Genomic DNA, 16238 nt, shown 5'->3' on the forward strand with positions numbered 1-16238 from the left:
CCAAGTGACTCGGGATAGAAGGAGCGAGTCAATTATCCAGTGATGGATAGATTACAGCCATGCATCATTCTGGGAGCCAATTTCCCTATGTGGACTGAATCTGAAACTCAATTTGTTAGCGCTCTCTCTGACAGATGGATGGAGCCAGCAAAGAGGAGCCGATTTGAATCTGTGACTGCCGCAATCTGAGGTCGGAGGTCAATCTACTCGCAGGCGTTTGGCTGTGATCACACTGGTAATTTATGTGGCGAAAAGGTCCTCGGGTTTATGTGAAGGGATTAGGCTGCACTCGCACTGATCGTCACAGTTGTGGAGATACTGGCCGTTTTTTTTACCTGTATGACTTTTCATTTTAAACGAGTTTAAATCATCCGTACAAATGAAAACACAATATCATCTAATGAGGTGTTTTAACTTGCAACCAGAGCGTTTAATCAGAGTCAGGAACACAGACAAAGTAATTGGAACACAAATGTATCTCTCATGAATCCATTTAAATGCAATTGACTTTTGCTCTTATTATTCACAGTTTATATAATAACACTAAACCCTATAAAAAGATATTTTCCTGTGTGTCAACAGAACAAAAACAACATTAGCTCCAGGAACAACAAAAAAAGGGTTGTTTGAGGCTAATAATTAGATTTTTGTTGACATTTTCTCCCCACCATTGCCACTCCAGCATTATTCCCTCCTCCCCTCCAGACGTCTCCATCCATCCACAGCGATATTGACCAGCGAGGAGCTCGAAGCGATGACTTTGGAGAGCCTGAAGATGCTGTGATTACCAGCCGAGTGGTGGGCTATTGATTGGGGGGTGGTCAGCGGAGATGATTGGGCTCGCAGTGTATTGACTGGCTTGGTTAGCAGGCGGGGAGGGAAGAGGAGGTGGGGGGGCGGAAACTGGATACAAATTACTGGTCAGCACTTATAATTCACAGAGGACAAAAGGCATCAATATACAGCCAACATGAAACAATCAGTCTTTTCTTTGGAGGATCATTCCATTTAATCTGCAGGAAGCAGGGGGGCTATGCATGAAGGGGTGATGGATTTTATTCGTCCCTCTGCAGCTTTTCAGAGTCTCATGAACGCTCCTCAGGGTGTGGAGGTTTCAGAGGGCGGGGACAGATCTGAGCCGTCGGATCCTGGTCCTCCTGCGGGTCTCTTTCAAGGTCTCGGGGGAGGTGTGGGGGAACCAGGCGAGGCCTGCAGGGCTGGCGTTGTTCTTCACGGCACTGTGGTTCCTCAGGCTGCGGCGCACCTCTCGCACCTCGCGCAGCCCTCTGCTGGCCACAGGTAAGAACACATCCTCAAAGTTAAAGTCATCCTGCCACGGGGCCAGGTTTAGAGGGGCCGTCCGCTTCACGTGACTGTCCGAGCTTGAGCGGCTGCTGCTTTCCTGTTCCCGCACCTCCACTTTCTGGCTGCTTTGCTGCTGCTCTGCCTGCTCCTGCACCACAGAGATGTTTCCAGAGCACGTCCTGCCCTGGGAGGATTTCCTCCGAACTGGCAAAGTTTTGGGAGGTTCTTCCCGTGCAGGCAGGCTCTCTGAGTCTGGAGTGTTGACACTGCCATCATTTTCTAATTTCCCCTCAGAGACTGTGCAGGGAGTATCTGCAGAAGAGTGGAGGCTTTGTTCAGCGTCTACTTCTTCCTCTGGTCTCGGGGTTTCCCAGGATGCTTCTTGGTTTGTAGTGTGTTTGTCTTCACACAGCACCTCTGTGGTTCCTCCAGTCTCGTGAATAAGCAGGAAGTCTTCAGCTAAACTGACCTTCTTCTTCTTTCCACTCCTCTTCCCCCTCATTACTGACGGCTTCCTGCTCTTACCTGTGGAGCTTTCCGTACTGGAGGCTGGAGATGTGAGAGCGTCTTCTGAAGGATTTTCCAGCACGTTTGTCACAGTTGGGTCGACTTGAGTATTGTTAGAAATCTCAGGGTTCAAGTGGGTCTCTTGATTTGGAGCTGTAGGGAGAAATGAGAACAAAGGAAAAATGTATATGGGGGGAAAGAACTATGCTTTTTTTTATCAACTATTTATTGTATAAGATATAGAACATACATACGTTACATAAGACAGAGTGCATGCTGTACCTGTGCAGCTGCTGGAGGGAGTCTGCTGAGCGGCTGGAGTCAGTCTGATGGGGGACAGCTTCTCCGTGATGGGACTCAACTTGGGGTTCTGGGAGGCGTACTCCCGGTGGCTGTACAGGGAGTGGTCCACGTCTTTGTTCCACCGCCAAGTCGCTGAATTTCGCGTCTGTGTGGGGACAAGGTGCGCTGTTAGCTGTCAATGCTAACGTAAATATCATATCATCTCAGTAGGGTGCGAGTTTTGACGGCTTACTGTGTATGTTCCATGTCAGATGTCATAATAAAGTAATAACATACAAATTGTAAAAAACAATAACAATGAAAAGCCATGGTGGACAAGTGGTTACAAGGCATGGCTTGGTACAAATCCAGCCTCAGGACTTTGCGCTTTATGTCTTACCCCTCTCCGCTCCTGTTGCTTGTATAACGCTAAATAACTGTTAAACATATAAACCCTAAATACAAACTCAAAACATAGGTAGAAATGGCCAAAAATGACAACAAAAATCTGACTTGAAAAATGAAAACATTCATCACAACTGGTTTCATTTTTATGGAAATATATTGATCATGATTCATAGTCAAAGCATTTCCTTTTCTACAGGAGACTGGGGCAAATGTATGGTATTCCTTCTCAGTAACAGGCAGCACTTGGAGATGATTTGAGAGGATATTAGGATGTGTTGATTCTCCCTCTGATTACAGAGGTGCCTGCAGTGGATCTAAGATGTTTACACTCTGCTTTAATTCATCCTCTTTCTGCAGAGTGAAATGGCAGCACAGAGATATTTGTTAAAGCTGACGAAAAGGAACCAATTTAGACCCAAACAGTCTTGACTTGGAGTTTGAAAACTGAAGAGCTGTCAGAAGAGACACACACACACACACACACACACACACACACACACACACACACACACACACACACACACACACACACACACACACACACACACACACACACACACACACACACACACACACACACACACACACACACACACACACACACACACACACACACACACACACACACACACACACACACACACACACACACACACACACACACACACACACACACACACACACACACACACACACACACACACACACACACACACACACACACACACACACACACACACACACACACACACACACACACACACACACACACACACACACACACACACACACACACACACACACATTTTTTCCAGTAACCCTAAAATGGGATGGGATAAAAACCATAAAACAAAAGCTAAGGACACACACACAGACACACAGACACGGACACAAAGTTGTAGTGGGTTAGTGCAGCTATAAGCTAAGAGCACACTCCGCCGACTCACCTTGATCTTCTCCAACACAGACTTGGCACTGGAGCGTAACGTCCTCCTGATGGGCTCCATCTCACCGGGCTGCTGCAGGAACACAGAGCTGGTTTTAGGAAACATTACATGGACGCTCTCACACACACACACACACACACACACACACACACATCTCCTAGGATAACATTTCATTCAGATCCAGAGGAATTATACAGTAGATTAGACGGGGAGCGTGTTGTGACCCCTGCAGTCTGGTGTGGTAAGAGGAGGTTTTCTACAAGTGTGAGGAGCTAAGAAGCAGTGGGTGGTGTTAGCAGACCTTTCTCTTTCGTCTGCTGGAGGGGGAGGGAGCCTCAATGCTGGCTGCAGGGTTTGCTGCTGGCTGCTGGGGAGGACATTTAGAAAACTCTCAGTGAACAACATACAGGATCGTATCAACGGTGGTAAGAATATGGTAAACTGGGTTTCAAATCTATTTGATGAACCCTTAATGAGTGTTCCTGGTAAGTAGGAACACTAAAGGTTTTATGATGCGAGACCTTTTTCCTTCGGTTTCTAGATCCGGTCGGAGTTTCAGCCTCTGCTTCAGGTACCTTCTCCTCCTCTGGCACTGATGGAGGCTCATCCACAGCACGGATCAGGGAGGGTGTGCAGGGTGAAGCTACAATCTCTGAGGAAAATAAACAGAATGTGTAAGGAAATAAGTGTGCATCTAAAACCTGAAATACATGATTCATTCTCTCTGTGATCGAACATTTTTAAGCTATGATCCTCAATAAAATACAGACTGATGGAGTCACTACTAAAAAGGCACACAAATACAGTGGCATATATAATATACGACACCTGTTGAGTCAGGAGTCATGCATCGTGAGGTAAGTTATATTTAAGGGTTGTTAAGGCTTTTTGATGCTACTTTGACTTAGTTAAAGTGTAATACTTAAGTTTAGAAGAAAACTAAATCAGTTACTTCAGGTCAGGGATTTTGCCCCCATGTTTATAGCAACATAAAACATGACTGCCACTAGAAAAGTTGGATGATTTACTTAGAATTTAAAATAAATCCAACACTTAAGTGGAACAAGTTGTTATAAATTAATAGATGTAAGCAATTAGTTAGGATATTTTTGCAGCCATTGTCTGACTTCTACTGAATAAAAATAAACATTAAGGGCAGAAGACACATTTTTTGGGGTGGAGTGTCTCACATATCTTACAAATCGAGGCTTAGTTTAATTAGCTCAACTTTTGAATATTGAGGATGTGGTTTTGCATGGTTAATGATAACCAACAGAGACTAAACACATGTTCCTCCTGACTTCTGATCCTGCTGAATCCAAATGAAAATAGTTCACGCGCCGTCTTTGATACTTGCAAACACAGGTTTATGTCTGCGATATTGACCTTTTTCTACACTCCTAGTCTGGCATTTAGCTTGCTTTCTAAAGTCGTGTCGAGATGAGAACCTGAGCTGTTTGAGCTCAGTGCAACAAAAGTTCATTTAATTTCTGTTCAGTCTGACGGTTTGAATGTGTAAGGAGAGGGGAGACATGGAGATAAAGACGTGATGTTAAGTGACAATGAAAGGGGAAACATGACGGTAGTTCACCTGACAGACTGCGAGACAGAGACTCCGCACGGAAAGCACTGTTTAAATTCAGCGGCTGTGGGTCCAACCTACTCTCTGAAAACACAACAAATGGAAAGAGCTGTCATTATGCCTACAGAGGGAGACGATAAGCAATAACTCTCAGTAAACAAAGTGTAATAATCCACCTGTATCTTCTGTTGCTGCTGCGTCAATATCTCCATTGCAGGGAAAACAATCTAGAGGAAAAAGAAAGATAAGTGAAGTGAATACAGTGTATATAGGCCGCAGTTTAAGCCTCCTTGAAAGGCACTATATAAATCCAAGTCATTATTATGAAACTGAAAGCCTGTGTATTATATTCTGTTGGTTTAAATTGGTAGTGTTTTAAGGGCGGCACGATTTGGAAATGATTTGGCTTTTGTGGTTTTCTTAATTGTTCAAATCACTTACATTGTGTTTCATTTTTTATACTATAAGCCATTTGTTCTATTCTATTCCCACACTCAGCCACAATCGTTAGAAATGTGAAGTGACATCGTGAAGTAATTGAGAACAACTTGAAAACCAGTTTTGTTTGAGGCTTAAAGCGAGCAAGATGAGTTGAGTATTTGAAACCGTGAGAAATATTGTGTTACTTCTTCTTTCCAAAAGGTCCGTGATCTAATGTTCGATATGAAAGGAGTTTCAATTTCTGCAACATTATCATAGAGAAATGTTTATCAAAATGATCCTGTTTAGCTTCTGTAGGAGGATCAGTACCGAACAATGATCTTCTTGAGTCTATAAACTACCGGGACTTAAAGCAACACAATACTTCATTTATACATTTCACAAATATTAAGCCTTTACCAAATGTTGCGATTACTGCGATTTGAGTATTTGACTGGTCATTTAGGATACAATTATTATATAGTATTTCTTGGTTTCCTTCACTTCTTCCTGCTGTAGTATGCCTTTACTGCACATTTCCCTGTAGTGGGACTAATAAAACATACACGTTTTTATCTTAAGTGTTAGTTGCTCATGCATGCTTGAAGCTGAGGGCGATCTTTGATTATTCAGGTTATTTAACTGTTAAACCATTTTTCAAGTCATGTAGAGATCAGTATAACACCACGCTAGCATCACAGAAACGTCTCCCATACTTCAGCAGCGTCTCTACCTTTCCGTCCTCCTCCTGGGGGTCTTCTCCAATCGAAGACATTCTGCGGTTGCGAGGTATGGAAAATGTCGGCGAGGCTCCGCAATCCACGGGGCTGCTGAGGTCCAGCTGAGTTTGTGGTGTTTGGGATTCGATCCTCTGCGGAGTCTTCAGCACCGAACGCGGGAGTAAGCTCCTCCCCGGTGTGGGAGCTCGGGATGGGGTGGCGCCCTTCCGTAGCGGTGTGATGGGAGGCAGTTCCTTATCAAAGATCTCAGGAGAGAGCGGACATCCAAAACGCACACTCTTCTTCTTCTTCTTAAATGCATGTTCTCCTGAAGAGACAGAACAACTTTAAATGCAGACATTGACCTTTACTCCGTGTGGAGGCAGAAGGTAAAGCTACTCTGCTATTAACTCCTGGTGTTTCATTGATATTTGGTCAAGCTCAAACGTATTCAGTTCAGGGTATGTTTGTAATCAACATAAGTTCTCCGATATTGTTTGGCAGCTAGAAAAATATTTAAAGAAATGGAAAACAGTACATCATCTAATAAATTACATTCACGTGGCAAAGAGGCTCTGTGCGGACGTTGCTATAGTGTTCCTATGGAGTGAGCGATAGCGCTAAATGCAACACCATTTACTGTATGTGGAACTCCAAGCAAATCATTCCCTAGTATTTTGCTAAATTGCCTGAGAAATCGTATTGCTTTCTATCAACCAAACATATCCTCGACACTGAGTAAATATCCACATAAAAAGGTGGCAATTGTTTCCTTTCAAAGACAAAGAACTACTTTCTTATCATCAAAACATATTGATGTTTGACAGCTTCACACAACAACTAAAAAGACTTTCTTTGTTCATAATAACAAAACATTCTGGGAACTTCCTGTCTGAAAATACAACTGACTATTCTTTCCTGGTAGTCTCCCTGAAAACACTGCATGTTGTTATCCCTTCGTAAGGGGAACCTCAAAGGCAGGGTTGAACTGGGATTAAAGGGGCAGTTACTCATGCACTGCCACTGAGAGTGCTGTGTGTTTACCTGGGGGCTTCATCTCCTGCACAGAGGGGAGGGAGGGGATGCAGAAGGGGGAGGCAGGCAGAGCTGATGAAGCGGCTGCAGCATCATCAGGTGGTGTCTGACCGGGGCTTTGGAGTTCAAAGACCTCGTCCTGTTGAGAGAGAATATATTAGGCCCCCATTCTGTTGCACCTGTAGTTCAAGGGGGCTTCACAGGACAGGATAATAAATCCCCCTTAAGGCATGCTTTAAAGCACGTTTTCCACAAAGACAGGTAGAAATAACAACACGTTTACAGGAGGGGCTGGAAAACACATCTACTCTGTGTCTCTTATTCAGAGATTCTGGATCTGATCAGTATGCATCGTGGTGCTGGGCTCCATCGTGTGTGTGTCAGTTTCAGCGTCTGGTCTTTTTTCTCCATTAGAGAAAACATTGGAGCTTCGGCCAAATGTTTGACTCAGGCAGGAGGCTGTTTGTCACCAGGGACCAAGAGGTGTTTCAGAATAGCAAATGCAATTAGCACCTTTTATTTGTTTATGTATTTAGGCGTTTAGCATATATCCGAAGGTGGCTGCCACAGCGTTATCGTTTTAGCAACATACAGTAATGTGCAAAAATGGCAATCTATACTAATTGTTGCCATCAAAACGTTCAATATGCTATTGAAAAATGTAACAATTCTTTACTTTCATATTTGAAACTGATCCACAAACAATAACATGCTGTAAAATCTTGTTGTGTAAACAGATTGTTATGAACCACAGCTGTCAGCAATGTGACAAAAGCTGGGTTTTGCTAGCGGCTAGCTAAACAAAAACCCGATAAAAAGGTTTGTTGTGGGGCAGAAATAGCACAGAAGTAGTTGGTTAGCATTAGTGCTATCACAACAAATACCTCTGTAGTAAAATGGATCAGAAAGCTCAGGCTGTCATGTCTTAGAGAATGAAAGTAAGAACATAAGGACAAGCGGAAACACTCCACACCACAGAGTACTTGAAACTGTCACGGTAACATTTCTAAATATGGTGTTTTGTCTCTTGTCGCCTGCATGGTCCAGACATCCTGAGCCTTTTAGGGAAAGACAGCATTTTGTGGGGGGAGGAGATGGTCACAATATTGTAGGTCTGCCTTGTTATCACCTGCTGTGTGGCTGCAGTGGAGAGGCTTATGATTACTGCTTTTGCCACCCACGCTGCGACGGAAGTGTGCTATCCTGAGACTGTGGGCAAAGGCCATTACACGTTTCATTTAGAAAAGTGTGTGCTTGGTTAGTTAACCTTACAGATATCACCCGAGTCACATCCCTTTGGCAGTTCAAGGAGAAATTGAATCTGGTTGTGCTTTTGTCTATTGTCGGCCGGTTTGTGTTAGAGGGCTAGTACAAGCAGGGGCTGAGCTCTGAAGAGAATTAAGGAAAAATAAGGAAAATCAACGTCCGGCATTTGAGGGAATGAAATGAGGTAAACATTTCTTGGCAGGTTTCCTTATATTGCCACTTTTCGTCCAAACGGGGGGCTAGAGCCTGATTAAGCTCTGGTTCTTCCAGTTTCCACCGCAGCGGGCCGGCCTAAGCACGAAAACCGGTTCTTAGCTGGCCCCACTGGGCTGCCAGCAAGAACCAAAAAACCAGTACGTCATGCTTACCTCGGAAGGGGGCGAGATTAACCTGAGTAATAACAGTTCAGGTGACTACAGCAAATACAGGTTGTAACAAGCAGTAGCGCTGAGCAAAGTGACTAAAACGCGACCACACACTTATAAAAAACACACTTTATAAAGTCAGGCAACACTAACCAGGCTCAGTGTAATTCTGTTTGGTTTTTTTACCTTAGCAACAAGCATTAGCTTCGGTTGCTATGCTAACATCCCCCGTCTAGTGCCAGAGAAACTTTCATAACAGCGTTGTGATGCCAAACTGCGCCAAATCAGACTGAAACTCATTCAATATGGGGATGGGGGTATGCATCAGCTGCTTGTGTGACAGTCATTAGACAGTGAATACTTTCCAGCGGCCGCTGCCGTGAACTAACGGGAGACTAAACGCCAGACAAACAGCGCTGCAGCGGGCGGTAACTGCAGCTGAAACACATGAATAAAAAAAGAACCGCGGCTCTCCGGAGAAAGGTATACCGTTGGAGAAGTAGTTCTTTAATTTAATCTGGCTATTATTAAAAAGTACACAAGCATCGACCCGACAGTCCTCTATTGTTGTTGTTCTGAGCGGAGTTGGGGAGAAAAATCAGCGACGTAAACAGTGATGTCAGTGATGACGCAGCACCAGTCGGGCTCTGGTCGCTGGAAACACGAGTGGGGCTAAAAAGAATTACTGGTTCGGAACCAGAAAAGCACAAGCACGGACCTAGAACTGGATCTGGGTTGGTGTGAAAGGGCAATAGATGAGAGCAGAGGTAGGACACTCCATTCCGGTGAAAACAAAGAATCAGTGCCAGGTGGAAAAAATGGTTTCGTCATACCTCAAAGCTGCTGATTCATATATTGCACATCAGCAAAAAAAGAGATCAAAAGTAACACATTTCTTTACTTTAACTCACAAAAAGGATTGTAGAAGAAAAAAGGATCTGTGGCTTCAGGCCTCCACAGAAGGGATGGAAAGCTTAAACAACACAATCTGTGTGTTAATTATGATGTTACTGAGGTTAACATCAATGGACAAAGTAAATGGCTGTAATGTGACGAGCCAAAGGAGTATGTAGACGCTGCACTGAAATAAAAAACACCGACAATCCAAGGAGATCCCAGTTTAAGTGATAGCCAGCTGTCTGTCAATGGTCCACCGACACACTGACAGACATTAATCCTCTATTGTTTTTCCTTTTGTCATATTGACGCCAATCATTGATATCCAATGAGACTGTTTAATTGTTTGCCTTACGGACCATCGTACTTGTGCTAGTTGTAGATAAATGCAAGGTATTCTTATTTTTCTACTATGACTGGCAAAGACCAGATGTGTATTGTCTTATGTATTTTAGAAATCATTTATTCTTTCTGAACGAAAATTCCTAAATGAAACGTATTCAGGGAGTTAGACTACTTGATATATTCCATATTTTAAGTGACTGGTACCACTGACTCAGCGTTTGGCAGACAAAGAAAATTCAGTCATTTTCTCTGACCTGCTACAGTGGCGATCAATGATGAAATTGTGTCCCTCCGCCATGATTACATCAATGTTTATACTGTCTGTGTATGTTTTGTATGAAACACACTGAGACTATACCAGTATTTACTGTGTTAGTCAGATGGGATTATTACAGGGGGAAGGCATGTGAGCAGAATCACAAAAGTCTACATTCATTTCTCAGGTGTGTGTGTGTGTGTGTGTTGCAGTGTGTATTAGGATCTAACCTGTAGGTTCTGAGCATTGGAACAGGCTTGTGTCTCAAAGTCATCCTGAAGGTTTAGGGATTTCAGCACAGCGTGGGCCTCTTGCACAGTCTCACTGGATGTCAGCGTCCCTGTTTCTTTCTCCTCCTGTGGATATCAATAAGGAATTCACACTGTTTTATTCTGCTTTTCAGCACCACAGCAGCAAGAACACAATATTTCTGTGGATACAGGAAATGGAAATGTGTCAAACTGCTGTTTTAGTGCTGCGAAGGATTCAGAAAACGTAATATTGCACTTTACCAAGAGAAGCTTAAAACAAAGACAAAAGATGTGATGATAAATAAATAAACCTCAGCACTTAGTTTGAGAGTTTGTCTCTTTTTGGATGCTTGTTTTCCAAAAAGTTCACTGAAATCTAGCATTCAGTTAAAAATAAATATAAGCAGAGAGGGAAAACCTTTTAGGTAAATTATTTAAAGCAGTCAAGTAAAGTACAGAGTCAAAGTGAGTGTACCTCTTGGATAGGAGCCGCTCTAATCTCCGTCTCGCAGCCCTGCAGACGACCCAGGCGCCTCCTCTTACTGGGTACGGGTGTCGTCATTAGGGGGTGGTTCTCCTTCCCTTCATAAGGGCTGTACCCATCTGAGAGGGATAAAAACAAACATGGAAATAACACGTTATATAAAGAAAATAAACAAATGGGACTTTGGGACACCTCAGTTAAAGATAAAACAGCACATATCGAATAAACAGATCATAAGAAAAACACAGCTTCAAATCCAACTTTGAAGAAGAGTTGATCAAAGGAATGGAGATATAGTCTCACTTCAGCATCTAACAGCTCAGAGACTGGACGTTTATGGCGCTAATCAGAAGGAAAGTCTGCAGCAACATGTAACAGAGTGAAGTTGATACTGCTTGGTGCATTAATCCACTGCCTGCAGACATCATAATAAAACCCTACTGGCATAGATCCTTGTTGAGGAATGAAACTATTAATCCTGTAGCAATGGGGCGGCCTCACCAGACAGATAATCTCTTGTCTTGATGCATCCTCCAGTGTTGCCGTCCTGCTTTGGCACGGGATCACAGACCTCACTCTCCTCCACATCCATCAGGCCCTGGAAGGAGGCCATCTTCTGCCTCAGCTTGGAGGCCACTCGGGGAAGTAGGGGGCCACTCCTGACGGGCTGAGGAGACAAACACATTCGCTCAGTGATGAAGCCTGACAGGCAATAGACTCCTGAAATTACACAAGTGGTATTACTGACAGGAAGGATATCTATCACACAATACACACTGTCCATAAATAATACTTACAAGTTAATTACTTCAATTCGGATAACACATTAGTTAAAAAATACTTCCCTTCAAGCGTCATTTGACTCTAAATGGGTTTGTATTTATGATGTTATTTTACAACTAGGGACAGTGCACATCATATACATCGCTGTGTATGCACATGTGTTAGCCATGAGGCTCATTTGAATTTGTGGTCCCTTGACAGAGCCTTCAATCACCCTAAACACAAATGATAACATTGGGAAAAGTGACTACAATTAATTAAAAGTGTGCAACAACTTTATAAAAAGGCATGCATATTTGAAAGCGACAGGTTACATTAGACAGCGGCACAGACAGACCGTGGACAGCATATTGCAATTCATTTCATTTTGTTTTTTGATCGCTTCAGTATCAACTCACCCCCTGCAGACTAGATAATTGGTTTTCTGGATTGAAAATACGGCCACAAACACAAAGTAACTTCTTAAACCACCTCTGCAGCATAATGCCCTTCAATGTTGTCCATATATATTATTCCAATCATGCATAACTACAAATGGCTAAATGCAAAGCTTTGGGGTCCTTATCATAAGCCACATGTGCTGGTGAGCAGACTCATGTCATTGGCTAATGTGTTCAGAGCCCACCTCCTGTCCTGGATTGGTCAGAAACATATTATCTTAAGCAATGAGTTAACCAGTGTACAACTCTAATAGCTTTGTCCTTAATCATGTTGTCATATAGACTTCAGCTAAACTCACAAAACGCATTTTGTGCATCTCAAATGATCATAATTGCAAACATATGCAGATATAAACAAACTTTTAACAGCAGGAAGAATCCATAAAAAAGGTAGCATCTGATGACGTCTACTGTTACTTTAACTGAAACATGTTTTAAACAACTGTAGCATATTTTGTGTGGGGACATACTGACAATATGGACAGCTGAGAAGTGGATTCTGGGGTAAAAATGGCTTTAAAACTGTGATTGGATGTTAGTTTTAATGCCAGAGACTTGTTACTGTTGAAGTACACTGTGACTGACATGTTCCCTGTTAAGAGGAAAACCAATAACTTTTAATATCCGCTCTCAGTCCTATAGGGTGCAGGTCTTTGATTGTTAAATATCGGGTGGGGTATCACTGTCATGATCTCTCTGATCAGCTGTTAGAGCATTATCACACTTTCACATGTTTTGACATTTCTCTCCACATTGATCTTCTCAGAAGGTTTGTTGTTTTGTGGAAGCAATATACATTTAAAGCCTTCTGTGTGTTTCCTAAAACCAGCATTTCAATTACAGAGAAGCCAAGGGGACAGTTATCTTACACATTGAGTTCTATTCTATTATTCACCACATTAACTTCAATATCTATACACAATGATCATACATTGATTTAAAAAATGTCTACTGAAGACGTTTCAGACACAAGCTCTTCTGAATTGTTCAGAACTAGGAGCGACCAAGTGACCAAACGTATATCAGCATATACAGCGGCGGAAAAAATTAAGAGACCACTTCAGCATTCTCACTTTCTCTTGTTTTATTTTTTAAAAAGGTACCTCTTGAGTTAAAAGGTTTTTTATTTGATTCATTGTATTCTATAAACTACTGGCAATTTTTCCCTGTGTTGGAATTCAACTGGAATGGCTGCCGTACATGTAGAGATTTAAGAAAAAATTGGAGTGGTCTCTTAATTTTTCCGCGGCTGTATAGTCAGACAACGTCAACATTACATTCTACATTGTAGATCGACATTGCTAAGTGGGTGTATCCTTAAGCGTTGCTTTCTTTGAATTTCAATACATACATTATATACATGACTGAAGCTTTTAAAAGCCAGAGTTTTAATTTTCAGTGCCACAGCATCAAACGCCTGATCATAAAAATGCTTCAAATTACTTTTACTTAACCTATTTTTAACCAGGAAAGAGTCCTGGCCAAGATACGCAGCAACGCTACAGAACACAAATAAAAACATTAACAGAGAACACATATGGTCAGTCAGAACATCATCATGAAAAGCATCTACAGACAGAGCTGCTGCTTCTCGGTCATTAGGAAGTACTCTAAAATAGTTTACAGGGACCAGCTCCCTGAGATTCAGTTAGTGTTGCAGCTGATTTCAAGCAAATGGAGCAGCTTTATTTAAAAGCATTTGCTAGGTCAATCAATCCATCAATTTCTGCTCTGTTGTAGTGCTGCATTAAACTAATAGCAGTCAACACAGGGGAAACACTTATCTCACTGTATGTAAAATGAATGTGTGAATTTGGTGCCAGATCAAAATAAGCTAATCTTACATAAACTCATCTGCAGTCTCTTTTTGGAGCTGGAGTGAAATGGCCTGAAAGAAAGATGTTTGACATACAGCATTGAATATTAACTGAGGATGTGGAATACTGCTATTTGTGTAAAACTACTAGCAGTAATGGCAGTGATGCCAGTCTGTATCTGATGAAGAAAGAAACAGTACAGACGCCATACGGTCACATACAGAATCAGTAATAGATGTCGGTTTCAATATTTGATCACAGGGAGCCCATCAAACGCCAGGCTGCAATCTGAACATTGCCTCACACTCCAAATATGATGTGGCAGGGGTGCAAGATTTTCTCATCTGTACCCTGAGAAAGATCTCACCTCTGGCGTTTGGGAGACTGGAGGAGTCTTCATCCTCTGTTGTGCCATGAAGCAGATGAGGGAGTTTGTCTCTGGGGAGCCTCGGACACCAACGCTGGACCTCCGCCTAGCCTTAATTTGTGCCAGACGAGACTTATCTACGGAAGAGGGAACAGAATGACACTTCAGTAAAAATCAATGGTTGCTTTACGCAGGAAATACAAAATTCCCCTTGATGTTTTTTTGCCTCTGCATGAACCCCTCAGTGTTGCTGTATAGTGCAGATTTTGGTTGTTAGTATGTTTCTTTTGGATGGTGTACATACATATATTACTGATTATAAAAAACCTGCCGCAAATTTAAAAATTAAGGTTTCCAACAGCTGTGTACCTGATAAATACAAAGTAAACATGTCTGTCTATGTAAAGCAATGTAAATGCTCTTAGTTTAACATCAAATAAAGAACAGTGCTCTGACCTTTGCGGTTTGGTGATGATGCTTGAGAAAAACTCTGGACAGAGATGCCAAACCGACAAGGCGTGAGGTCGGTGAAATTCATGGGGGCGTTGGTGTCGTTTAGAACAGGATGAGAGTCCACTTTTGAGGGGATCAGCATGTTCTCCTGATCTCCGTCAGTGCTAGCTGTGTTCATTTCCAAGGAAGCCATCTGCATAGACAATTTGAATACAGCTTAATTACACCATAGGATCACATCTGCTGTCAGTGACAAGGGGAAATTGAACATGGATACCAGGTGGTTAAAGTCATCTGTATCTTCTACAGAGGAAGAAGTACTCGGGTCTTGTACCTAGCTAAAAGTAAAACTACCAGTGTAGGAATACTCTAGTCGTGCAATCAAAATGTTACTCAAGTTAAATTGATAACTTCAAGGTAAAGTCCATAACGTCTAAAAAAGTAATGTTTCAGTTACTTTTCCTAGCAGGATACTTTTAGAGTTAGCTAACATGTCGTTAACAAACTCCGCTAACACTTAGCAGCCGTTGGCTAGCTCAAAATACCCAGCATATGTTTTATAATGAATGCGATTATTGAATGGATAATTAACTGAATCATAAAGTATTACAACAGTTAAATAAATAAAGTAGACTTCTACAAGTGAGCTAACGTTTTTATCGCCAACTACCTCTGAAAATTAGCACGAATGCTAATTGTTGATTCGCTTCTGTTCTCTTTATATGGGACGTTAGCTAACAGTAGCAACATTTTAGTTAATATCATAAGGGGACAGCCAGTACAATGCTTACCTGACAAATAACAGTGGAGTCTCCTTCGTGTATATAATATAAAAGTATTAAAAACACATGTATTGCTACTGTGTCATTAAAAAACGCAAAAACATTTCAAAACATGCTGAGAACACAAACGATAAAAGCAGAGAGCAATTCAAATCTCGCTCCAGGCCAGAGCCGGTGCGTAAGATCCCTCCGCGTAAAGTCTTTGACAAACACTTCTATAAACTTAAAAAACACGAGAGGTATTTTGTATCTTTGTGAACAAATGTGAAAAATTACGACACAACGACACGTATTCGTAAAACACAATATCGATACAAAATAAGAACATGTATCGTTGGAAGTAACTAACTTCCGTATGGTAAAGATCTTTAAAAAAAGCACCGGAACTAGTTTTATATGAATTGGCCAATAGAAATGTCAGAGCCGATACCACGTGACATCAAAAGGCAAATCGGGACAAATCCTAAACTAGACTGTATACATTTAAGTTTCCTATTTAAACTTTTTTTTTTTAATTAAGAATGTAT

General features: G+C 42.0%; 1 protein-coding gene across 1 annotated transcript; it reads right to left on the reverse strand.

Moving 5' to 3' along the window:
* Positions 1 to 396: 396 nt before the first annotated feature.
* Positions 397 to 16070, reverse strand: cdca2 (cell division cycle associated 2). Its single transcript, XM_063896304.1, is given in 16 exon segments — positions 397 to 1965; positions 2095 to 2260; positions 3450 to 3521; positions 3751 to 3816; positions 3971 to 4101; positions 5041 to 5115; positions 5208 to 5258; positions 6185 to 6311; positions 6314 to 6498; positions 7215 to 7344; positions 10565 to 10690; positions 11061 to 11188; positions 11571 to 11736; positions 14477 to 14613; positions 14933 to 15122; positions 15721 to 16070. Coding segments are annotated over 15 exon segments (2601 nt in total). The 5' UTR covers positions 15721 to 16070; the 3' UTR covers positions 397 to 1114.
* Positions 16071 to 16238: the final 168 nt, after the last annotated feature.

Source organism: Eleginops maclovinus, chromosome 12, assembly GCF_036324505.1.
Source record: "Eleginops maclovinus isolate JMC-PN-2008 ecotype Puerto Natales chromosome 12, JC_Emac_rtc_rv5, whole genome shotgun sequence".
Taxonomy (NCBI): Eukaryota; Metazoa; Chordata; class Actinopteri; order Perciformes; family Eleginopidae; genus Eleginops; species Eleginops maclovinus.